The 24,747-nt window shown below is 45.0% G+C and overlaps 1 protein-coding gene and 1 long non-coding RNA gene across 2 annotated transcripts; one reads left to right on the top strand and one right to left on the bottom strand.

The window, feature by feature from the left end:
* Positions 1 to 227: 227 nt before the first annotated feature.
* LOC107381475 (ZP domain-containing protein) lies at positions 228 to 18,253 on the top strand. Its single transcript, XM_015953169.3, has 11 exons — positions 228 to 1,255; positions 1,374 to 1,491; positions 1,920 to 2,106; positions 4,635 to 4,776; positions 4,865 to 5,020; positions 5,358 to 5,413; positions 15,943 to 16,118; positions 16,196 to 16,596; positions 16,683 to 16,779; positions 17,019 to 17,247; positions 17,338 to 18,253. Exons 3-11 carry the CDS (start codon positions 2,085 to 2,087, stop codon positions 17,544 to 17,546), a joined length of 1,488 nt encoding a protein of 495 aa, XP_015808655.3. The 5' UTR covers positions 228 to 1,255; positions 1,374 to 1,491; positions 1,920 to 2,084; the 3' UTR covers positions 17,547 to 18,253.
* A 565-nt stretch (positions 18,254 to 18,818) lies between these two features.
* LOC107381474 (uncharacterized) lies at positions 18,819 to 20,882 on the bottom strand. Its single transcript, XR_001572466.3, has 3 exons — positions 20,771 to 20,882; positions 19,825 to 19,927; positions 18,819 to 19,378 (listed from the first exon to the last, which is right to left on the bottom strand). It is a non-coding gene; the product is annotated as an uncharacterized lncRNA (long non-coding RNA).
* Between the last annotated feature and the right edge of the window lie 3,865 nt (positions 20,883 to 24,747).

The following is a 24,747-nucleotide window of genomic DNA, read 5'->3' as shown; positions in this document are numbered from 1 at the left end:
TGGCTGCTACACTAAGTTCCATTTAACCCGTCCACTGTCCTAACGGGTGTGACCCCGCGAGGAAAGTTGACCACTGAGCAGGATTGATGGTTAATCCCTTGAGGTCCACGTGGCAGGGGTGGTGAGGTGGTGCTCACTCCTGCCACATGGACCCAAGGGATAAACCATCAATCCTGCTCAGTAGTCAACTTTCCTCGCGGGGTCACACCCATTAGGACAGTGGGAGGGTTAAATTGACTTTACATTGTCCACAAAAGGACTGGGGTTACAAAAGTTAAAACAGGAGATGGCAGCATGCTCCTCTAACGTTGTTTGCAGCCCCAGGCCTACAGAACATTTCTGTATTATTTTTGAAATCTGATGCTTCTTCATTGCTGTTTAATAAATGTATAAAATGAGAGGAAATAATGAAATTAACACAATGAAGATGAATAGGAATTTAATTGAAACATTTGTTAAGTGAGAACCAGAAAACTTTTCAACAGAGGAAGGCAATCCTGGTCCCGGAGTGCTGCTGCTATTCACCATGTTTGAGCTCCAACACCTAATTTAATGTTGATTCACCCGTTTAACAAGTTATCGGGCTCTGCAGAAGCATGCTAATCACCTACTGATTTAAACCAGGTCTGCTGGAACAGGGACAACACTAAAACATGCTGGATAGCAGCATTCCAAGACCGGGATTGCCTACCTCTGCTTTATAGGGTTCTTGTAGGTGTTGGAGAGTCCAGGCTGCACAAAAACCAGTCCGGTTCATTTCTGCGGGGTCCAACAGGAACAAACCCCACACTGAGGCTTACACCCTTTCTACTGTCTGCAACACAAGAATAAATGTTTCCATGGCAACATTGACTCATTTCACACGTTACAAGCAGGTCTACATCTGGATCAGAGGTTCGGATGTGGACCCAGTTTAGACAGATTCCTCCTGAAGTTTAATCTCCTTCAAATTTTACTACTGAACTACCTGATTACTTAATTTTTCATATTTAATATTTAAGAAACTTTTTCTTGTTTTAAATATACTTTAAAAAATCTTCTGAAACAAGAAAATTGGCTTGTTGATATAACATTAACATTTATTGACAGTTGTGTTTCTGGTCCTGGTTGTTCCGAGGGAGTCGGGATGCTGCTGGACGTCCAACGTAGAAGGAAAAACCAGCTGGACCAGTCGGGTAGACCTGGATCTGGGAACCCGATCTGATTCCCTCAACCTGAACAGCTGTCCTGTATCCACAACAGTGCCTTCTCTACGGTACGAAAGTCACCGCTGTTCAGATTTATTTGCATGTCCATTTAAAACAAACGTTTGTGTTAAAATACCCAGACAACGGATTTTTGAGCAGCATTATTAAACCGATCTTCGACTCCAGGATTCCCCAGAACTGTTTCACCAGAATTCGTCTTCTGGCTCATGATCCGGATGGAGACGTGGTGAGATGTCGCTTCACTTCAGAAGCTTCAGTTCCTGCCAACTTCACCCTGGACCAGGTGATGAAACATCTACAGAGAAAATGACTTCCCCTCTATCACGGAGACGTTTCCTTTCTGCAGGAGAGAGGCTTGTCTTCCTGTTTGCTTCCAGTCACTTTATTATTCATACGTTTTTGGAGAAAAATAAACTCAGACAGAAGAAAATCAGTTAAAATATGAAATTAAACTTTCATCAGTAAAATTACATTATTGAATAACAGACAAAAACTTAATTATTATAAATAAAAGTTGCAAACCTTTCCAATAGGAGCGAAACCTTTAAAATGGAACTTATGAATAAAGTAGAAATGTTTTCCTCCCCAGTGTCTCCAGAATGTATAATTTATTTGAAATATTAACTTTTGTCAGTGTGATTAAGGATCTGGACTAAGTTTATGTACTTATACAGATTATTTTAACATTTTAAATGTCTTGCTTCCTCTCAGTCTGCGTGCACGTTAGGAAACGCAGGGACAGTCCAAAGTGGGGTGCATGTGTTCGAGCTGCTCCTGGAGGACTTTCCCTCATCAAACATCTCTCTGACCTACTCAGACGGAACGTCTGCGTCCCGAGGAACCTTCAACACCAACTCACCTCCTCTCTGTAGCGTAATGCTGCAGTTCTCTGTTGAAGGTGAGTCCTTTAGGCACGCACACGCACACACACACACACACACACACACGCACACGCACACGCACACGCACACGCACACACACACACACACACAGTATATAGTGCAAAGTCCAACACACTAACCTGTGTACGGCCTGGATTTATTACAAGAAAGCCTATGACTCAATGCTGCATTCATGGATCGTTGACTCATTGCCTTTCTAACTGGTCTTCCAGCCTGTACTGTGAGACCTCTTCAAATGGTCCAGAACGCAGTGGCGCGTCTGGTCTTCAATCAGCCAAAAAGAGCACACGTCACCCCTCTGTTCATTGAGCTCCACTGGCTACCATTGCTAGCAGCACGCATCAAATTCAAATTGCTAACAGTAGCATACAAAGTCCGAGACGGTACGGCTCCCATCTACCTGAATCCTCTTGCAAAGGCTTACGTCTCGGCCCGGCCGCTCCGGTCATCACAGGATCGTCGGCTAGCAGTGCCTACACCACGCTCAGGACAATCCAGACTCTTCTCATGCATCGTTCCACAAATGTGGAATGACCTTCCAAGCACTACCAGAACTGCGGCTTCCTTTTCAATTTTCAAGAAACTCCTGAAGACCCTAGCCTGGCAAGCCAGACTAAATAAATTTATTATTTATTAGAATTTGGTCTAGTTCACTAGGCTAGAAGACCCTGCTCTTCAGAGAGCATCTTCTTAACCAGCACCTTCCCTGCACCCTACCCCCCTCTCTACCGTCCACTCCTTTGTTCCCTCCTCTCCATGATTGATGTCAAGTTGTTGTTATTGTTGTTGTTAGCCTCAAGGGCAACATGCCGATTATCACTTGTAAGTCGCTCTGGACAAAAGAGTCTGCTAAATACATAAACATTGAATGCTTGGAGCTGTACAACATCAACAGAACTCTGAGAGCCTTCGTTGTAAACTCAGTGGGGCCGTGGAAAACCACTCTTGAGGCCAACTGCACAATCTACATCAAATGTGCCGTATACCAAGGAGACGCCCTGTCCCCACTGCTGTTCTAGGTCTAAACCCCCTCTGCCAAATAATCAACAAGACTGGCTATGGATACCGACTCAAGAATAGCACCACAATCAGCCACCTCCTGTACATGGATGACATAAAGCTGTACCCTAAGAGTGAACGAGAAATCGACTCAGTGATCCACACCACCAGGATCTACAGCACTGATGTCAGAATGTCATTCAGACTTGAGAAGTGGTGACAAAGAAAGGGAAGATAGTCCACTCAGAAGGGGTCTCACTCCTAGAAGGAACAATGCAACTTTGATGAAGCCGCAAGGAAAGGAGCCACAGCCATATACCTACAACAAGTAAGGCGAGTCCTAAGAAGTCAGCTCAATGGCAAGGACAAGACCTGGGCAACCCACAGCTACAGATATCCTGCTGGAACAATAAGCTGGCCAAAGGAAGAAATACAGACCACAGATGTCAAGACACGGAAGCTCCTAACCATGCATGGAGGGTTCCATCTAAAATCCAGCACACTGAGACTGCACACTACCACTACCACAAGGGATGTACCACCGACAGATAATTAAAGTGGCGGATATCAAGAAATCCTACCAACGGCTAGAAAGAGCTGGTCTGAAGGACAGCACAGAGGCACTGAATATGTCTGCAGAGGAACAGGTCCTGAACACCAGAGCAACAGAGGCCAAGATCTATCACACCAGACAAGACCCAAGGTGTAGGCCCCTGAGACAATCCACCACATAACTGCAGGGTGTAAGATGCTGGCAGGGAAAGCATACGTGGAACGCCACAACTAAGGGGCTGGCACCGTGTACAGAAACATCTATGCAGAGTATGGACTGGAAGCCCCAAGGTCAAAGTGGGTAACACCTCCTAAGGTGGTTGAAAACGAGAGCCAAGCTCCTGCGGGACTTCCAGATCCAGGCTGACAAAATGGTGATGGTGAACCAACCGAACATTGTGGTGGTAGACAAACAACTGAGTACAGCCGTTGTGGTTGATGTGGCTAAACCAAGTGATGCAACATCAGGAAAAAGGAGCACGAGAAACTAGAGAAGTACCAGGGCCCCAAAGAAGAACCTGAGAAAGCCTGGAGAGTGAAGACATCAGTTTGCCCGTGGTCATCGAAGCACTTGGGGCAGTAAGCCCCAGACTGGAGGAGTGGCTAAAGCAGATACCCGGAAAAACATCAGACATCCCAGTCCAGAAAAGTGCAGCTCTAGGAACACCTAAGATACTGAGGAACCCTTAAGCTTCCAGGCTTCTGGTAGAAGATCCGAGCTTGGAACGAGGAGACCACCCGCGGAGGGTGAAATGAGAATGTATTTATTTTTTATATATGTATTGAAAAGCTAGGAAATAACTAAAAACTAAACTATGATTAACACAAATATAATCCAAATAGTAACCAAAAATTAAAGACATTTAAAATCAAATATTAACTCTGACATGCAGATTCATGTCTGAGTTTTTATTACAAATCCAAACTAAAGACAAAAAGCAGATTAAGGTTTTTTTTATTGCTTATGTTCCAGTTCTTCCTCCCATCTCGACCTGTGTAGCCGGTTCTATGCTGCCCATGTTCCTGTCCAGAACCCCATCACACAGAGAGGTTCTTCATGCCTCTCCGGGCCAGACGTTCCAGCTCTACGCCCAGGCTCAGGCCCAGAACTCCCAGTACGGACCGCTAACTTCTATCTGGTGTTGTTTTGTAGCTAAACACACATCCCTCCGTTTGGTTCTGTCTGATTTGACTTGTTTGAAGGATCCGAAGCTTCCAGGTGAGCGGACCTGGGAACATGACCCGGGAGTTCAGCACTGACTTGACTGGGAAGGCCGAGGTGATTCTTAGCTGGACTCCACAGCGGCGTGACCTGAAGAGACTGGTACCAGTCTGCTTCACAGCTGAAACAACACAAACGTGAGGTTTTTCTCTACCAGAACCAGCAAAACAAACACTTTTATTTCCTCCTTTCTTTTGTTTGTACAGGCTCCGCAAAATTTACAGTAAAAAAGCGTCTTCATGACTTTTTTCCTTCCTTCAAATGCGCAAAGAAACCTCAAAGCAACTGAATCTAATCAGGACAGTTTCAAGTCAAACATGATGCTCTGACTAATGAGATTTTTCATTTAAGTTCTCTTTACTCAAATTTCAAATTTCAGCATCAGCTCCAGACAAAATGTTAAAATCTGTTATTTCGTTTATTGTCTCCATGTTTTTTGTGGTTGTTACTTGTTTGTTCATTTGTATCCTGCAGCCAATCAGAGATGAGATGTGTCGTTGTCATGGTGACCCGTGCAATTAGCACCCAAGGTTTGTTACCTTTTTTACAATCTGTAAACAAACCATAGACATTAATATAAACTAGTTTGTTTTAGGTTTAGTTAACAATGTTTAAACAGTTAAATTGTGTTTTCGTGAAATGAACCCCGAACAGTTTGGATTTGATGTAAACTGATGCTACATTCTTTAGAGCACGATTGTGTGGATGGATGGATGGATGGATGGATGATGGAAATAATTCATTTAAATATTTTTTAGAGAAGCTGATTCCTCTAAACCCGAGACCATAATCTTGAGTTGGAAAAGGGTAGAAGGCCTTCTCCGGGTCAGGGACGAGGTCCTGCCTCAAGTGGAGGAGTTCATGTTTCTCTGGGTCTTGCTCACGAGTGAAGAAAAGATGGAGCGCGAGACAGCTGGATTGGTGCTGCGTCTGCAGTGATGCGGGCGTTGTACCAATCTGTTGTAGTGAAGAGAGAGCTGAGCCGGAAGGCAAAGCTCTTGATTTACTGGTCGATCTACGTTCCTACCATTATGGCCACGAGCTTTGGGTAGTGACCGAAAGAATGAGATCGCGGATACAAGCTGCCAAAAATGAGTTTTCTCCTCCAGGAGGCTGGGTTCTCCCTTAGGGATAGGGTGAGAAACTCGGTCATCCGGGAGAGGCTCGGAGTAGACCCGCTGCTCCTCCACATTGAGAAGAGACAGTTGAGATGGCTCGGGCATCTGGTCAGGATGCCTCCCTGTGAGGTTTACCAGGAACGTCCAACCGGGAGGAGACCTAAAGGAAGACACAGGACATGCTGGAGTATCGGCTGTCCAGGGAATGCCTTGGGATATACCCGGAGGAGCTGGCCCAAGTGGCTGGGGAGAGGGAAGTCTGGGCATCCCTGCTTAGGCTGCTGCCCCCCGCGACCCGACTCCAGATAAGCGGAAGAGGATTGATGGATATTTTCTTTTATTTTAGGACATTTTAACCCTCCCACTGTCCTAATGGGTGTGACCCCGCGAGGAAAGTTAACCATTGAGCAGGATTGATGGTTTATCCCTCGAGGTCGACGTGGCAGGGGTGAGGTGGTGCTCACTCCTCACCCATGCCACATGGGATAAATCATCAACCCTGCTCAATGGTCAACCTTCCTCACGGGGTCACACCCATTAGGACAGTGGGAGGGTTAAATTCTAATTTCTGCTATGAACCTTGATTTTAATCCTAAACCTGAAACTTTTCAAAATTTGAAAAGTTGAAGTAAGTAAATTAGTAACTTAACTTTATTTGAAAATCTTAAATTTCAAAAGTATATAATGTCTTAACATGAGTATAAAACATCATTTTTTAACATTTCAGAAATCCTCTTTAAAAGAGTTGACCTGTGATAATAATTAACATCTGTGTAGTGTTTGTCACACACACACACACACACACACACACACACACACACACACACACACACACACACACACACACACACACACACACACACAGACACAGACACAGACACACACACACACACACACACACACACACACACACACACACACACACACACACACACACACACACACACACACACACACGTCATGAGCCGGGGTGAGTACTCTTCTCATCTTCTCACGATCTCTGAGTGCTTGGTTTCAGGAGAGGGAGCAACCGCTGTTTCCAATCAGCTGATCAGCGAGCCGGTTTATAAGGAGGAAGGCGGACATGACTCGACGCCGGATGATTGCCACTGACTGGTAGTTTCTAGCCCTCGCTTATCTCTAGCTCTGGTTTCTCTAGTGTGTTTTTCTCTCGTGACTTGGATTGATACTTTTTATGGATTTACTCACCTCACATCTGGATTACCATCAGGATTTTCCCGACGCCGTTTTGGATTATTCTCTGGTTCGTCTCCCGGTTCACCCTCCTCCAAGTGCCGACCTGATCTCCTCCACCTCTCGCTCCCTCTCCAGAACCACCCCGGTCCAGATCCAATTTCACCATTCACCTCAACCGCTCTACATTCATTCTCTGGATTTACCCCAGCTCACCCTTCCCACACACGTCTCGTCTCTCTAAGCCATGCTGCTTCCCGTTTCTGCACCCGCTGGTTTTCCAGTGCGCTCTTAGTTCATCGTTTTGTCAATAAATATTATTATTTTTTCAAACAACCCGACTCTGACTCTGATTCTGCATGTCTTGGGTTAGACTCTTGCCCCACAACATGACAGAATCATCCGGCCAAAACACTAACCCCGCGGAATCAGTTCTCTCAAACATCTCACACCGCTTATCTCAGCAGGAACAAACTCTCCCTTTACTTATGGAACAATTTACTGCAGCTAACCAACGTTATCAGCACTTAGAAAATATGGTTCGGCACATTCAAGAAACCTTGTCCCACACACATCAGCCACCCCCTTCAGCGGAACCTTCAGCAGCAGGTCAGGTTGCCACCGGTAGTCCTGGACCGGAAGCAGCAAGGTCCTGGAACGAGACCCACTTCCATGTTGCTCCATCACCGCCATCCGTCACTTTCGATGGTGAGTTTGAGGAATGCCACAGTTTTTTATTACAGTGCCAACTAGCGTTCCAACGTTGCCCTACAGCTTTTTCCTCAGACTCTGCTAAAATCTCCTACATAGTAGGATTATTGAGAGGAAGAGCCCTACGTTGGGCGAGGCAAAAAGCCATAATCACTCTTTTTTGGATGGTCCTTTCTGTGATTTTTTGTCTGATTTAAAAATGACTTTGGGGAGTTTTGAGTCTGTATCTGACATTAGAAAGAATTATGGCTTCTATCACAAGGCAGGAGAGCGGTGGCGGACTTGGCGTTGGAATTCAGGATCCTAGCAGCTCGGACCACTTGGAATGAGGACGCCCTCATTGGAGCAATTACCGAGCCCCTAAATGACCGAGTTTGAGACCAGCTGGCTTTATGCCAGGAACCCACTTCTCTGGAGGAGCTCATTCGGCTGGCAACTTCCATCGACAAACGGCACAGTGAGCTGAGAAGACGTGAGTCGACGCCCATGGTTCCCTCTTCGCATGAGAGAGCGTTAGGAGCCAGAGGGCGGGTACAAATGGACTCACCATCAGCAGAGGAACCTATGCAGACGGGGAGAACTCGTCTTTCTCGGGAGGAGAGAGAGCATCGGATCAGGTCAGGTCTGTGCTTGTACTGTGGAATGTCTGGACATTTTCGAAGCAATTGCCCCGCTCTGTCAAAAGGGGGAGCCCACCGGTAAAGCCGGGACTACTGGTGGGTGGAAATTCAGACTATGCTAGCTCTCGGTGTTCTTTCCCTTGTATGTTGATAAATGACTCTAGACAGATATCTATCGAGGCTCTCCTGGACTCTGGATGTGAGCAGTCCCTTTTAGACATAGGCGTCATTTTAACCGGGGACGCCGGGGACATGTCCCCGGCAAAATTTGTGATTGGCAGCTGTGTCCCCCCCACTTTCAAAAACGCCTGCTGATGAGGATTTTTGTTTTACCAGCTCAGATCTTATCCAGGGGTCGGCACCCTGTTCCCATCAAAGAACCATTATTACCCGTTTCCCACGGTAATTTTGGACGGACCTTAATAAGCAGTGACTTAAGTGAAGCAGGCAGGTCACGCTAGAAAATTTCGTTTAAAAAGATGTCATAAATGTGTTCCCCCGTCATTTTTATTACTAAAATATGAAGTAAAAACTCACAATTTAATTTTCATTCATTTGTCATTAATATGTAGTCTACACCCGTGCGTTAAGTGGACCATCTTCCAGTAAACGCACAGCATCCAGTCCACCTCTCCAAATGCGTAAAATGTGCATCAGCCGCTAGTTAGGCGCGCGCGCACCGTCAGCTACGTCAGCCCAGACAAGAGCAGAGCAAATAGAGAAAGAATAGAGGATAATTGTGTCTGGATGTGGATGGAGATTACATTTTACAGCAGCCTGATCATCATTTAAATACGTAAACCATCACCTGTCTTCTAGTCCACGCTATCAGCATTATTTTATATTTTAATTGGTGTGTGTGTGTTTTCCACTTCAAACACTGGTCTAAACAACCAGACCAGCGTGTCCAGTAACATATTAATGTTACAATTAGACAGTTTCACTTCATGTAGGCTAGGAACGTTTCATCTGCCGTGGCCCGACCGCTTCTGCTCCACATAAACTTTGTGCGTGATCAAATGTCTCTACGCTTCATGCGGAACTAGACGGGAACAAGCGCTGTTCAGCCAAAGTTTCATAATTTCATAAAAAGAACATTTTCCAAGTGACACATCCCTCAGAGAGACCGGGTTTCCAGAACGCTTCAGTGGGAGGAAATCATCGCATGCGCGTGGTTCTGCACTGCGCTGGAACCTCAGATCTTCAGCTCACTGTCCACCGGGGGCGCTCCGAGCCGCGCTGAACACAGTGTCCAGTATAAAGAGCTCTGATGTTCTGATGGGAATATTTTACCTCCGCGTGTGCGTTAACGATTAAAATGTCAGCTCATCCATGAGCATCCGTGTGCGTCGGGGTAATTTTTTCAAACCAAGCAACATCCTTGAGTTCATCTGTCAAAATAAACAGTCAAATGGAAATATCTGAAACCTGCCGTTTAACTGTTTTGCCTTCTTGTGAAGATTGTTGCAAAGAGAAACAATTAAACTTGATTAACCCTAGAGCCACGCAGAGAACCATGCAGTGCGCATGCGGGAAGATTCCTCCCACTGAAGCGAGTGTTTTCCAAACCCTGTCTCTCAGAGAGACTTGTCACTTAGAAAATGTTCCCTGATTATGAAACTTTGGCTGAATAGTGCTTGTTCCTGGCTCCAATGTGGCGACACATCCAGGAGCCGTCTGAGGAGAAGCCCAGAATCTCACATCCTCTTCAGCTCATAAAGTGCCCATATGATTACGCACAAGCGTGACCGGTCAACCACCGCAGACCGGGTTGGACCTGTTCAGGTTTACGCAGACAATCTACATTTAGAATTGGCATACAGATGTAAAATTAATGCAGTAAAATATAAAGCATTTTATTTAAATATCCATTTATTATTTTACAAGCACAGAGAGTTGCATCAGATGGATGGAAGAGCCGCATGCGGCTCCAGAGCCGCGGATTGCCGACCCCTGTGCTAGCCTACTTTATTGTCCCCAGCAATTTTTAAACCCCACTCAAGTGTATGGTTATTGTCCCCAGCAATTCTGAAAACAAACTGACGCCCTTGCTTTTAGACCATCAGCTGGTGACAAAGTGGAGGATTCCCACTACCAGGTTGTCTAAACCACTATCTGTCTCCTCACTGGATAACCGAGGTCTGTCCACAATCACCCACCAGACCGTACCCATCCGCCTGTTGGTGTCAGGAAATCACTCAGAGACATTGAGTTTTTATGTGTTTCCCTCTCCCCAGTCACCACTAGTTTTGGGACATTCGTGGTTGGTTCGCCACAACCCCATCCTGGACTGGAGAGACAACAAGATTTTAGGATGGAGTCCTGAATGTTCCCAAACATGTTTAAAATCTGCCACCTTGCTCACACGCAGTCCTCCTGCTCCTCCTATGGAGGATATTGATCTTGATCTATCTTCTGTCCCTCAGATCTACCACAACCTCAAGCTGGTATTTAGTAAAGATCGCGCTTCTCTGCCTCCACACAGGCCCTTCGATTGCGCCATCAACTTGTTACCTGGGCTCCACTACCATCTAGCCGTCTCTATAATCTCTCCAAGCCTGAGAGGGAGAGCATGGAGAAGTATATCCAGGATTGTCTTGCCGCAGGAACCATTCAACCTTCCTCTTCCCCCCTAGGTGCTGGGTTCTTTTTTGTGCCTAAGAAGGAAGGAACACTGAGACCCTGCGTAGACTATAGAGGTTTGAACCAGATCACCATTCGCAATAAATATCCACTGCCTCTACTCTCCTCCACTTTTGAACCTATCCAGGACACAGCCATTTTCAGCCGGCTCGATCTCAGGAACACCTATTACCTGGTGAGGTTGAGGGAGGGGGACGAGTGGAGAACAGCATTCAAGACTCCATTGGGACATTTTGAATACCTGGTAATGCCATTCGGAATAACAAACTCTCCCGCTGTATTTCAAGCTCTAGTGAACTCGGTTCTGGTCGATTTTATTAACAAGTTTGTTACAGTTTATCTGGATGACATTTTGATCTTCTTAAAGACCATGAAAGAGCACAACCAACACGTGAGAGCTGTACTTCAGCGTCTCCTCGAAAACAGACTTTATGTTAAAGCTGAGAAATGCGAGTTTCATGTCACCACAGTTACATTTTTAGGTTACGTCATTGAGAGCGGGCGTTTGAAGGCAGATCCAGAGAAGGTCAAAGCAGTAAAGGAATGGCCCACTCCATCGACCAGAAAACAACTTCAGAGGTTTTTGGGCTTTGCTAATTTTTATCGTAGATTTATAAGAAACTATAGTCAGACTGCAGCCCCACTTACCAGTCTCACCTCAGTAAATAAGCCTTTTGTATGGTCCTCAAAAGCCAAATCTGCTTTCCGAACTCTGAAGGAGAAGTTCTCCAACGCCCCCATCCTGCACCCTCCGGACCCTCAGCGACAATTCACACTGGAAGTGGATGCTTCAGACACAGGAGTGGGTGCTGTGTTATCTCAAGTATCGGAGAAGGATCAACGCCTCCACCCATGTGCCTTCTTCTCGTGGCGCCTTACCCCAGCTAAAAGTCGCTACGATGTGGGTGATCGTGAATTACTGGAGGTAAAACTTGCAATTGAGGAATGGAGGCATTGGTTGGAGGGGGCGGAGAACCCATTTATCATCTGGACCGACCACAAGAACTTGGTTTATCTTAAAGAAGCCAAACAATTAAATCCACGCCAGCACCATTGGTCCCTTTTATTCTCACGATTCAACTTCCAGATCTCTTATCGCCCCGGTTACAAGAACACCAAGCCAGACGCCCTGTCCAGACAATACGCTCCTGATCAGGAAGCCGAGCCTGCTACCATTCTACCTCCTGACTGTATCCTCGGAAGTGTTACGTGGGAGATCAGAGACCAGGTTTTGGAGGCTCAAAGGAGGGACCCCGGTCCCAACCACGGTCCTCCACGGAAGCTGTTCATACCTCAGTCCATGCGGAGTAAGGTAATACACTGGGCACACACTGGCAAATTTTCCTTACATCCAGGAGTAGGTCGAACCGTGGCACTCAAAAGACGGACCTTCTGGTGGCCCTCCATCTTCAAAGACACCAAGAGCTATATCTCAGACTGTCATACCTGCTCACAACAAAAGGGTGACCATCACCTCCCAGCCGGTCTTCTCCATCCACTACCCACTCCATCTCGCCCCTGGTCTCACATAGCCTTGGACTTCGTATGTGGTCTGCCTAGTTCTAAAGGTTTCACCACGAGTCTCACCATTGTCGACCGATTTTCTAAAGCTTGTCACCTGGTCCCACTCAAATCTCTTCCCTCCTCCGCAGACACAGCGCAGCTCCTGGTAAAGCACGTCCTCTGTCTCCATGGCATCCCAGAGGAAATCCTGTCCGACCGTGGTCCGCAATTTGTCTCCAGGGTGTGGAAGGAATTTGCGGAGGCCCTAGGAGCTAAGGTGGCTCTCACCTCGGGACATCACCCCCAGACCAATGGACAGTGTGAGCGGATGAACCAGGAGCTGGGTGCCATGCTGCGCTGTGTCTGCTCGTCTCATCCATCCTCCTGGAGTACTCACCTTCCTTGGGTTGAATATGCGCACAATTAGGGTTGTCACGGTAACCGGTATAGCGGTAAACCCCGGTAAAAAAGTCGACAATAAAGATAACCGTCCAGTTTTTTTAAAAACTAAATGATCTCGGTGGGTTTACCGTGGCCGCGGTTTCGGCGCGGTGACCCTTACCAGCCACCGTCGCTTCAGCTGAAGTTCCCGCGGCGCGCACACGCACTTTTTAGTTTGCAACGGCACCAAAACTTTGAAGCTGAAATAATGGCCGAAGGAGGAGACGGCAGCGCCCAGGACATCCATCATCCCTCAAAGAAGACTAAATCGGAAGTATGGGCATATTTTGGATTTCTGAAAAATGCTGAGGGACAGTTAATAGAAGACGGCTATCCTGTTTGCAGAACGTGCAGGAAACAAGTGTCTGCAGAAGGCAGCAACACTTCGAATCTAATGGCACATCTGCGTGACCATCACCCACGTCTCTACAGCCAGTGCAAGGTAAGCTAACATTAGCATTTTAGCTTAAATACATGATGTGAGGACTTTTGGTTGAGGGAGAATGCAACGAGACACTATATACTGCAGCCGCAGCGTCCTCTGCCAGCATTTAAACCGTGTCACGGACACCCTGTTGCTGGATGAAGCATCTTATTTGTTGATGAAGAGAAATATACAATTAGCTCCTTGTCATTGATTTGTTTACTTATTCAATGCCATCTATACTTGAACATTTGGATTTGATTACATAGTGTAGTAGTTATTTTAGTTATTTGTTTAAAGTGGCTATTTATTTTAAATACATATTTTTTTAAGGTTGACTTGTACAGTGCTCAAGTCAAGTGTGGACTGGAGTTTTAGATTTTCATTTTGATAATGAAGAAAACAAGTATATGAGAAAACAAGTGGTGTTTCTTTGATTTGTTTACATATTGTTTATGTTTTGAATGTTTGGATTTGTATAATTTAAACCTGCACTGACTACTGTAACATGTTCCAGAAAAAGAAGCTATTTGTTCCTTTACTTGTGGAAAATTTGCACTTTTGCTAAGGCTTTGTGTTATTTTAGGTTTAATAAACACTGTTAAACCTTTTCAAAACTATTTCAGTTTGTGTAGAACAGGACTATCAATGCTTTCTGAACATATGCAACACCGCTTAAAAAATACCGCGATAATACCGAAAACCGTGATAATTTTAGTCACAATAACCGTGAGGTTAAATTTTCATACCGTGACAACCCTACGCACAATAGTCATATATCCTCCACCACAGGTCAGTCACCTTTTGAGTCATCTCTCGGATACCAACCTTCACTTTTTCCCCAGCAAACCTCTGTTTCCTCCGTACCTCAATTCCTCCGCAGTGCCAGGCGCGCCTGGGCCTCCACCAGGGCAGCACTGGACCGAACAGCTCTCAGGAATAAACAGTTGGCAGACCGCCGGCGGCGTCCGGCTCTGGTTTACACACCTGGACAGAGGGTCTGGCTTTCTTCTAAGGACATCCCTTTAAAGGCTTCATCCCGCAAGTTATCTCCTCGTTTCATTGGCCCCTTCAAGGTTTTGGACGTACCCTCTCCCACTACGGTTCGTCTGGATCTTCCCCTCTCCCTGCGTGTGCATCCGGTTTTTCATGTGTCGCTGGTCAAGCCTGTGGTCTCCAGTCCTCTCTGTCCTGCTCCAGCTCCTCCTCCTCCTGCTCGACTATACAAGGGTGGTCTGGTCTACACGGTCAACAAGATCCTAGACTCTCGTCGTCGGGGCAGAGGAGTCCAGTACCTCGTTGAGTGGGAGGGCTACATTCCCGAAGAGCGGTCATGGGAGCCGCGTTCGTTCATTGAGGACCCATCCCTCATCCGGGAGTTCGAGGCTGCCTCGGCTGGGACGCCAGGGGGCGTCCGTTGGTGGTGGTGGTGGTGGGGGGGGGGGGGGGGGGTACTGTCATGAGCCGGGGTGAGTACTCTTTTCATCTTCTCACGATCTCTGAGTGCTTGGTTTCAGGAGAGGGAGCAACAGCTGTTTCTAATCAGTTGATCAGCGGGCCGGTTTATAAGGAGGAAGGTGGACATGACTTGACGCCGGATGATTGCCACTGACTGGTAGTTTCTAGCCCTCGCTTATCTCTAGCTCTGGTTTCTCTAGTGTGTTTTTCTCTCGTGACTTGGATTGATACTTTTTATGGATTTACTCACCTCACATCTGGATTACCATCAGGATTTTCCCGACGCCGTTTTGGATTATTCTCTGGTTCGTCTCCCGGTTCACCCTCCTCCAAGTGCCGACCCAATCTCCTCCACCTCTCGCTCCCTCTCCAGAACCACCCCGGTCCGGATCCAATTTCACCATTCACCTCAACCGCTCTACATTCATTCCCTGGATTTACCCCGGCTCACCCCTCCCACACACGTCTCGTCTCTCTAAGCCACGCTGCTTCCCGTTTCTGCACCCGCTGGTTTTCCAGTGCGCTCTTAGTTCATCGTTTTGTCAATAAATATTATTATTTTTTCAAACAACCCGACTCTGACTCTGATTCTGCATGTCTTGGGTTAGACTCTTGCCCCACAACATGACAACACACACACACACACACACACGCACGCACACACACACACACACACACACACACACACACACACGCACGCACGCACGCACGCACGCACACACACACACACAGACACACACACACACAGCGATCCCTTTAACAAACCTTTTGTTTGTTTAAATCCTGATTTTTCTGACTGACTTTGTGTTGGAGGAAGCGCGTCTGCATTAGATCCAGACCCAGGAAGACAGGAATCATTTAGATGTTCCAGGATCAGTCGTATTAGTCTGTTTTGTCCTCTGAAACCAAACCGTCTGAGACGACGATCAGGATGTTGTGATTGACAGGCAACGCCACCGTCGCTTGCTCCCCTAACAAGATGACGGTGATGCTGGAGAAGGCGTCCATGCCGGACATCGATGAACACTACCTCAAACTTAAAGACCCGTCCTGTTCGCTGGTTTCTAATGACACCTACATCATGGGCACCATGTCCTTCAGCACCTGTGGAACCACACTGGAGGTATGAGCCAGCATGTTCTTGTGGCAGAGTTTTTGTCTTTCTTCCACATTTTTCATGTTTTCATTTCCATGAAACAGGATAAAGGAGACTACATCGTCTTTAAGAATGAGATCCACTCCTTCGAGCGTCCCACTGAAGTCATCACCCGGAGAAAGACTGTTCAGATTGACTTCTCTTGTGAGTTTCCTAAAACCGTCACCATCTCCAGCTACTATAATCTCCACCAGTCCGACTACATCTTCACCGAGTCCAACTTCGGCAGCTTCGGTTACACGTTTGAAATTTTCCGTGATGGTAACTTCACACAGAAGGTGGCGTCGGACGCGTACCCAGTGCAGGTCAAGCTGATGGAGACGATCTACATGGGCATCCAAGCCAACTCAGAGCTCCCGAGCGTATCTCTGTTTGTTGAATCGTGTAAAGCAACTCCTGATGAGAACCCAAAGAACTCCCTCTTTTATTACCTCATCCAAAACGGGTAGGTGGTGAACGCCGGAATCTCAGAGGAACTTCCCAGGAAGCTGTTGCTTGTGTTTGCTCACTTTAACAATTGTTGTCTTCCAGGTGTCTGAAGGACGAGACGGTTAAAATCCACCCGTCCAATCAGACTTCCTTCAACTTCGAGCTTCAAGCCTTCAAGTTCAATGGAGAGTTTGACCAGGTAACCAAGAAATCATCTGAATTCCAAAACGGAAGAATCAAATATGGAAGATCCGCCGTTCCTGCCTCACTGGATAAGATCACTGGAGTTTAGCATGGGTGACAGGATACAGCCTCCAGCAGAACCAGAACCAGGATGACTTTGGCACCATTGGACCAAATTCAGATCAGATCAGATTAAACTTAAGAAAACTAATAACTTATTTACGTTTGATCCAAACCAAATCTCACATCCCGCAGGTGTACATCACTTGCTCCGTCATCCTGTGTGAACCCGGAAGTCCGTTTTCCAGATGCTCTCAGGGATGTCTGAGTAACCCATCCCGCCGACGGAGACGAGGGCTGAGCAAGGAGACCACCGGACACTACATTACCCAGGGTCCCCTGCAGTTTGTGGACTTAGCTCCGCCCATTCCACCCAAAGAAGAAAAGTCAGCTGGAAAGCCGAGGATGGACCCATCTGCTGAAGGTCAGAACATGAACAACCTGTTGGGGTCAGAAATGGGTCAGAACCAAATGAACTGAGTAGAATCCTAAACCGCATCCTGTTGTTTTTCAGGGAATCCTCCAACAGCGACTCCTGAAACCTGCTCGTCTAACCGGAGCTGGGGGATCAGGAATGTGTTCTCCGTCAGCTTCTCCACCCTGGTGTTTGCTGGAGGCTTCGCTGTTTCCCTCATACTGTTGGCTGTGGTTCTTTACCGCTTCAGGAGGAGGAGGAAGTCTGAAGACCAGAATGTTCTCATCGACTCAGACGTTGACCAGTAAACGGATTCTTGATCCGACCCAAACAGGATCACAGTACCAAGGTCCTCTTCAGCTTTCTTCTCTGTAGCTGGGTTAGGGTTAGTGTTATGTGGTTTTATTTCTGCAGGTGATGGTTTCAGCTAATCCTTGGCTTATAACTAGATGAAAGAATGAAATCAAATAATTACTCTTGATAAAGTCGGATCAGTTACTTAACGTTCGATGATTATTTGTAGTTTACAGCAAACGAATACCGGTTAGAACATTAAATTGGACATATCTACTTTAGAGAACCCTTGAATGTAACCTAGGAGGGGGAGGAGTCAGGAGTCAAGGGTCAGGGGTTATTTAAACATGTTTCTGCTAATCAGATAATCTCCTGTGAAGTTCACTTTCTCTTTCTGGTAAACTTTCCAATGATAAAAGCAAAGGCGGCATGCCTAAAGACCTCACCTGACCTTTTCCACACCTTCATTATTCCTTAGAACCTGTGGGAGCAAAGTTCTGCTCAGACCGGTTCTGCTGCTCCAGATCTCAGCAATATTCAGAGGTGCAGACAGCTTCTTTGTAACAATAAAACAAATACCTTCAGTTTTAATCCTGTTATGAACCATTATTCGGCCTTTTGATGTATTCTCATTACTATATGGGAAGTGGTGTATTTTCAAAATGAAAAGTGGGATGGGCTTTCTGCTCATATTCTATAATAAAACATGTCTAGGACACTGTGGGGTGCACTTGTTTCTTTTACGTGGCTCAGTTTGTTTTTCATATTCAGATATGTTTGTGTCTAATATTGATGGGATAATTTGGCCAGAAGATGAAATGATATTTACTCTGACAATCAGAAGGATCTACAGACGACAAACACATTCTCGGTGTCATGTTCTGTATCCCTTTGTTCCCCAGCCCCTCCAGTTCCCACTCCAGGTTTTCCTCTTGTGTCCCATTATTATCCCCATCCCTCTGTAGACTTCCCTCAGGTGTCCTTCTATCATTCCCCATTCCTAATCAATCTTTTTTAGTCCTCCTTATCCGTCTAGTTATTAGTTGTTTATTTTTGGCCCTCAGTCTTTAGGTTTAGTTTTATCATTGTGTTATAGGTTAAGGTTCTGTCATCCTGCTTGTTTCCTTCCCCCTCAATTAGATTATTGTATGCACCTGCCTTCCCTCCAGATCTCTCTACTCACATCTGTCACCTGTTTCCCTGATTGTTTCCCTCTGTGTATATCAGGGCTGTGCAGAGACCTTTGAAGGGGCGGGTGCTCAAATTTAAAAAGGGGTGCACAGAATAATATTTTCCAAACACCATGACATAACCACAGTATACCCGGCTGAATAACAAATCATATTTATTAGAAATTCAAAATGGAAGCGAATCATTATATACACCATAAGGACAATGTAAAGCAAAAGTAACTTGTTTTGGTAAATGGTCTGTAATTGTATAATGCCTTCTTAGGGTTCTACAACCCCCCAAGGCACATTACAACACAATCAGTCATTCACACACACACATTAACACACTGATGGTGATGAGCTATGATGTAGCCATAGCTGCTCTGGAGCGCACTGACAGAGGCGAAGCTGCTGAGCACAGGCGCCACCAGTCCCTCCGACCACCACCAGGAGGCAAAGCAGGTTAAGTGTCTTGCCCAAGGACACAACAGCATCAATCTCTGATTAAAGTCAGGATCAAACCTGCAACCTTCTTATTACTGGACAACCTGCTCCACCTCCTGATCTATTGCTGTCCTATTTTACCTGATGATGGGGTACAATGTAGCTGTTGCAGGGTTGCTCCTCTTGCCGCTGCTGATGATGCTGGAGGGCAAGGCTGTGTTGATCTCAGACTGTAGGTAGTAAAACCAACAGAGGAGAAATGTTAGTCAATTACAAAATTAATGTAAGATAATAAAAAAATGGCAAAAATTGGTGAAAATACTTAGAACTGTAAGACAGAAATATCTGAGACGAAACCTGTGGTAAATAAATGGAAATCTAAACATTAGTGGATAATAGAGGAGTTTATGTCAGAAATAAGAATGTGACCGAAATATAAACAGAAAGAGTTGTGTGTGTCTTCAATCTCCTCATGTGATCTATCACTCTCCACTTGCTGTCCATCTGAGAACAAGGCAAAATTAGCTATTGTATGAATGAATTATGTAGTTATTCACATTTAACAGGTCTTGCACCTAATCCATGATCAAGAGGCTAACAAAAACATTTTCTGGCATCAAAACATTGCAGTTGTGTATATTATTGTTTCTACACTTGTTGCTGTGATGCAACTTACCTGTACTCTTTTTTTATCCAGCTGGTGAGGGACCCACTGCCTTTAGCTGCCTCACATAGCTCTTTCTGTCGCTGCTTCCGCCTCCTCTCCTTACGAGGCATGTCTGCACAATGATATATCATAATTAATTTACAAATATTTTTTCATGCATATAAAACTCATGCATACACATACTGGGACATTTCATTCCTTTTCCAGAAAACTAACTGCATATAATTTGGCCACAAATTTGCTTCATGATGCTGAACTAAACAGAGAACTGTACAGATAAAATAATTTTGCTGTGAAAACTGTAGTTTTTTTTAAATGTACATCTTTAAAACATAATGTTTTGTAATACAATGCATTCAAAAAGAGAGCAAATATAAACTCCAAAATTTTGAGAATACGCATAGTATTAGTGAACTGTAAAACCCACCAGAAGGGCTGAGAAACCTTAAAATCTAAAACAAAACTATGTTCCCTAAAACGCTGGACCGAATTTACAGATAAGGACATAATATTTTGTAACACAAAACTTGTGACGGATGTTACCTTTAGTATTTTTCTAATTTCCTTTCTTAAAAGGTAGCTAAATTTTAAATTCGTTCAAGTTTTATTAGTCTGCGAACCAGGAAGTGAGTCTGTAAACAAGAAGCAGGGCTGTGCCAGACCCCAGTCACGTGACACGCAGCAGCGATAGGAATGCAACTTTGCGGTACCTAGTTAACAACAACAACATTTTATTGGCAAATTCCCAATATTTAAGATTGAAAAAATATTTTCGTACAAGTACTTATGTACAGAATGTTTTTTGTTACTCCTAAATCTACTGAGGTTCAGAATCGGTACCCAGCCACAGACACACCCAGCTAGTAATATATCACACACACCTAGTGCCACAAAACAACTTAATAATGTACAAAATAATCTAATAACTGTGTATAGTAGTGTGCATCCTACTTACCGGTGTTAGTCCGTTTCTCCCAATCAATATGTATGTCCTAAAAGCTCTGCACCGCTCGCTCGGCCATGAAGAAAATGTGGGTGCTCGCAGCTTGTTGTGACCGGCTGTGCGCTCTGGCGTGAGGAAGAAACGGTATGGTCACGTGACTCACGCCAGCTATATAACTTTATTAAACAGAAATTTTATTAATTATTATTTTTGTTATTGTTGAGGGGGCACAAACAGAAAATTCTTTAAAAAAAATCATTAAACCTCAAAAAGGGCACTTTGGGCACATGGGACAAAAGGGGCAGGGCCTCAAGCACCCTCCGCCCCCCCTTCTGCATGTGCCTGGTGTATATATACCCTGTCTGTGTCTTTTCAGTGGACTCTAGGAGGGTCCTCTACCAGAAGCCTGGGAATTTGAGGGTTCTGCAGTAGTTTTTCCTGGGATTTGCTTTAGCCACTCCTCCAGTCTGGGGCTTACTGGCCCTATGACCACGGGCACCACCAATGTCTTCACTCTCCATGCTTTCTCAAGTTCTTCTTTGAGGCCCTGGTACTTCTCTAGTTTCTCATGTTCCTTTTTCCTGATGTTGACATCACTTGACTTCAACCACTTCTTTTTAATGTGTTCTCACTTCAGACATTCTCTGCTGATGGAAGCAGCGCTTTATAAAAACAGATGGTGACGATGGTCTTAGCTGTGTTTTAGTTCCGATAACAAAAGCAGTGATGATGTTTCCGACCGAACAGGTCCTGGTCTTGTGACTGCTCTTGACTCATCCATGTGAAGAACAAGGCTGAAAGATGCCAGCTGATGATGAAAGTCTGAATTACTGGAAGATGAATCTGAAAGCAGCCGGAACAATCCAGAGTTGCATGAGTGACTGCTCAGAAGATTAACAGCTGACACAAAATATGTTACAAAAATTCACTGGAAATGGTCCAAAATAAACTAGCAAGGACCAGAAGAGTCATTCATGCCCTTTCACTGTCAATAAAGTTAATTTTCACATCTAATTGGTTTTATTTTCAGGCGAAGACATTTTTTTTCTACAGAAATCTACAAATGCTGATGTAGCAGAAGAGACTCAGCAACCCCACAGGCTCACAGATTGTTGACAAAGAAGGCATAAAACATGACAACCCCCCACCCGAATGAGAAAGAAATCTGTTTCTGTGGCATTCCTTCCAACATGATTGAGACATTAGGCTGTTAGTGATTATTTCACAGTAGAATTCTTACTTATGGAACCTTTAAGAGGAGTCCTATGATGAATCTCGGCTAGGCATGACATCCACATACATTATAAACGTAGACGCCCCGTGGACTGGCGCTGCCTATGGAAGCTGCTCTAGTGGCTGGTCGCAATCTTGGATGGGTCTCCATTTGCCCCGAGGGCATTCATGTCTACTGAGGAAGATGTTTACCAACTAAAAACACATTTTATTCAACTTTTTCCCAAAATCAAACTTATGGAATGATAATTAAAATATTTATTTAATTAAACAGAATAAATTAAAGTATAAAATCCCAAAAGGTAGGCTAGAAAAGTCAATAACATTCCCATGTGATCTGTTTTTGGTAGTATACCGGTTGTTCCAACAATAGGCTGCCCAAAAAGCAGGCATTGTTGCTCTCTCTGCAATGACTCCAGTTGGGTTTGGAGCAGGACCGCCAAACTCCAGTCATCAAGGGCCGGTATCCTGCATGTTTTTGTCGTTTCCCTGTTCCAACACAGTTGATTCACCTGTGTAGTAGCTCATCAAGCTCTCCAGAAGTCTGTTAATCACCTGCTGATTGAAATCAGTTGTGTTGAAACAGGGAAAACACAAAAACATGTGGGATAGTGGACCTAGAGAACCGGAGTTTAACACCTGTGGTTTGGAGAGTCAGGAACCCATCCAATATGGTGGTAAAGTTGTTACGCTCTTCAGTGCCCAATGGGGCATCAACATATTCATATGATTACATCGGTTGTTTGTCTTTATGTTGTGATTTATAAAGTTATTTGTGTTTTGTGTAACCTTGTGTGTTTGTTAAAGTTAAAGTTGTAGCTGCAGCTTTTGTTGCTGTAACTCTGGCTGACCGGCGCGATGTCACGATTATTGTAAAAAGTGTTGTCATGTGAATTATTGAGCTGATTTCCTGTAAGAGTTGCTATTTCTCTCTTGGGTTTCTCATCAAACATTTTTGTGTAGCCCATCCCATAATACAACAAAGCAAGTTCAACACAGCATCTTCTTTGTGCTGTTTAGCAGAAGGAGTGTTTGTATAGTGCATTGTTTCACTTTACAGGAACGAACAACAGGTGCAGAGAGCGAATCCGGTCATTGGCACAGCTAAAGTCTTGGGCACGTACACTAATATGGAACTTAGGTGTACCCATTGACTGTTAAAATAATGCACAAACCCTCAGTGATGTCACCCATAGGTTTCTCAGGCTTCGACTTGGAGCCAAGTGGGCGGTTACAGTCACTGCCAACTTGGCCGCGTCACACGTTTTGACATTCCTGGACAATAGAAAAATAGACAAAGAGGTGGAGCTGAGAGCAGAATTTTGAGGATCTCATTCCACCATTGCTCACAGGTACAAGCTAACTAAGCTAACCAAAGCTAATGGAGGTTTGCAGGTGCTTTTAACCAAAAAAATGCGGTTTAGTGACTCTAACGTTAAGCATGTGTCAATTCACAGAACTGTGGAGTTTCTGTGGTCTCCCTCAGCAGGACAATTTCAAAAAGCAGCTCCAGGAAAAGAATTCAGTTTGTGAAAACCTTGAGAAGAATTTCATCTACGAACAAAAGCCGAGACTTCAATCACGGAAGAACAAATGACAAGTCTCTGTCTGCAAACAGCGCTCGCCCAAGGCAGGAACACGGTCAGCGTCCATCGTGATCTAATGGCCACGATGAAAATTATGGAGAACAAAACCAACCTCCATGAAGTTATCAATACAGTTCATCTGTGAACACTACACTGCCCGTTCGAGACTGAACTCGCGCTATGCAGCCCGACCAAACCTCGACCGTGCCGATGCTAATGTGTAAGCGCCATTAGTTAGGAACCTTTTAACTAATTAGCATCATGAACTGAACTCAATGCACTGTTTAATAAGCAGGTTCAACTGGAATGTTTGCTTTGTAAAGTGCTTTGAGATTATTTGAGTTGTGAATTCCCACTAAACAAAAATACTAAATTGAATTCAAGTGAAATCACCTAATAAAAAAATGAAACAATGTAACAAACCACAAAAAGTTACTCATTTTGAATCAGGCCTAAACTGATTAGTAAAGGTTTGTTTTTCCTGCATTTTGAGGTCATTTCTGGATTTCTTGATGCAGGTTTTGCTTTTCCTAGTCAAAAATAAAAGTAAAAGGCACTGGTAATGGTACTCTCAATGAGACAGGGTTTGATTCCCTGTGGTGCCCTGCTGATTGTTCTGACATTAACATATATACATATGTATGTACATGTAGCATACCCAAAGGTCATGTAGTGACATGAAAAATGACCAGAAATTAGCTGCGCGTTAGGGGGTGGATGGGGGGGTGGGGGTTGTTAAGACACGGAGGGGCGCCTAATCACATATGCTTCTCTGTTATTAATTAAAAAATTAGCCAACACACAAACGGACAGAAACACAGCTGTTATTAAACACAGGAAATGCTGACAAAAATATTTTGCACCCCCTCCAGCCTGGCGCCCCTATGCGTTGCATACATTGCATACCCACTTTTTGAGCCACTGCATCCATCCATTCTCTTATTCTTATACAGAGTCAGGTTGCAAGGGCAGCAGCCTTAAGCCGGGCGTACACTGTGTGACTTTTTCACTCATATGACTCAGCTTCAGCTCAAACTGTACGACTTCCTCGCAGGGCAGATCTCACGAGTCATGTGCTCACACTGTACGTCCCAGTTCTCGGATGCGACCTGACAGCTCACACTGTAAGTCTGGTAGCAACACGTCGGCCCTAAAAATCTGCTAAAAATA

This window comes from Nothobranchius furzeri, chromosome 9 (assembly GCF_043380555.1).
Source record: "Nothobranchius furzeri strain GRZ-AD chromosome 9, NfurGRZ-RIMD1, whole genome shotgun sequence".
NCBI classification, from domain to species: Eukaryota; Metazoa; Chordata; class Actinopteri; order Cyprinodontiformes; family Nothobranchiidae; genus Nothobranchius; species Nothobranchius furzeri.
This window is presented reverse-complemented; position numbering and strand designations above follow the sequence as displayed.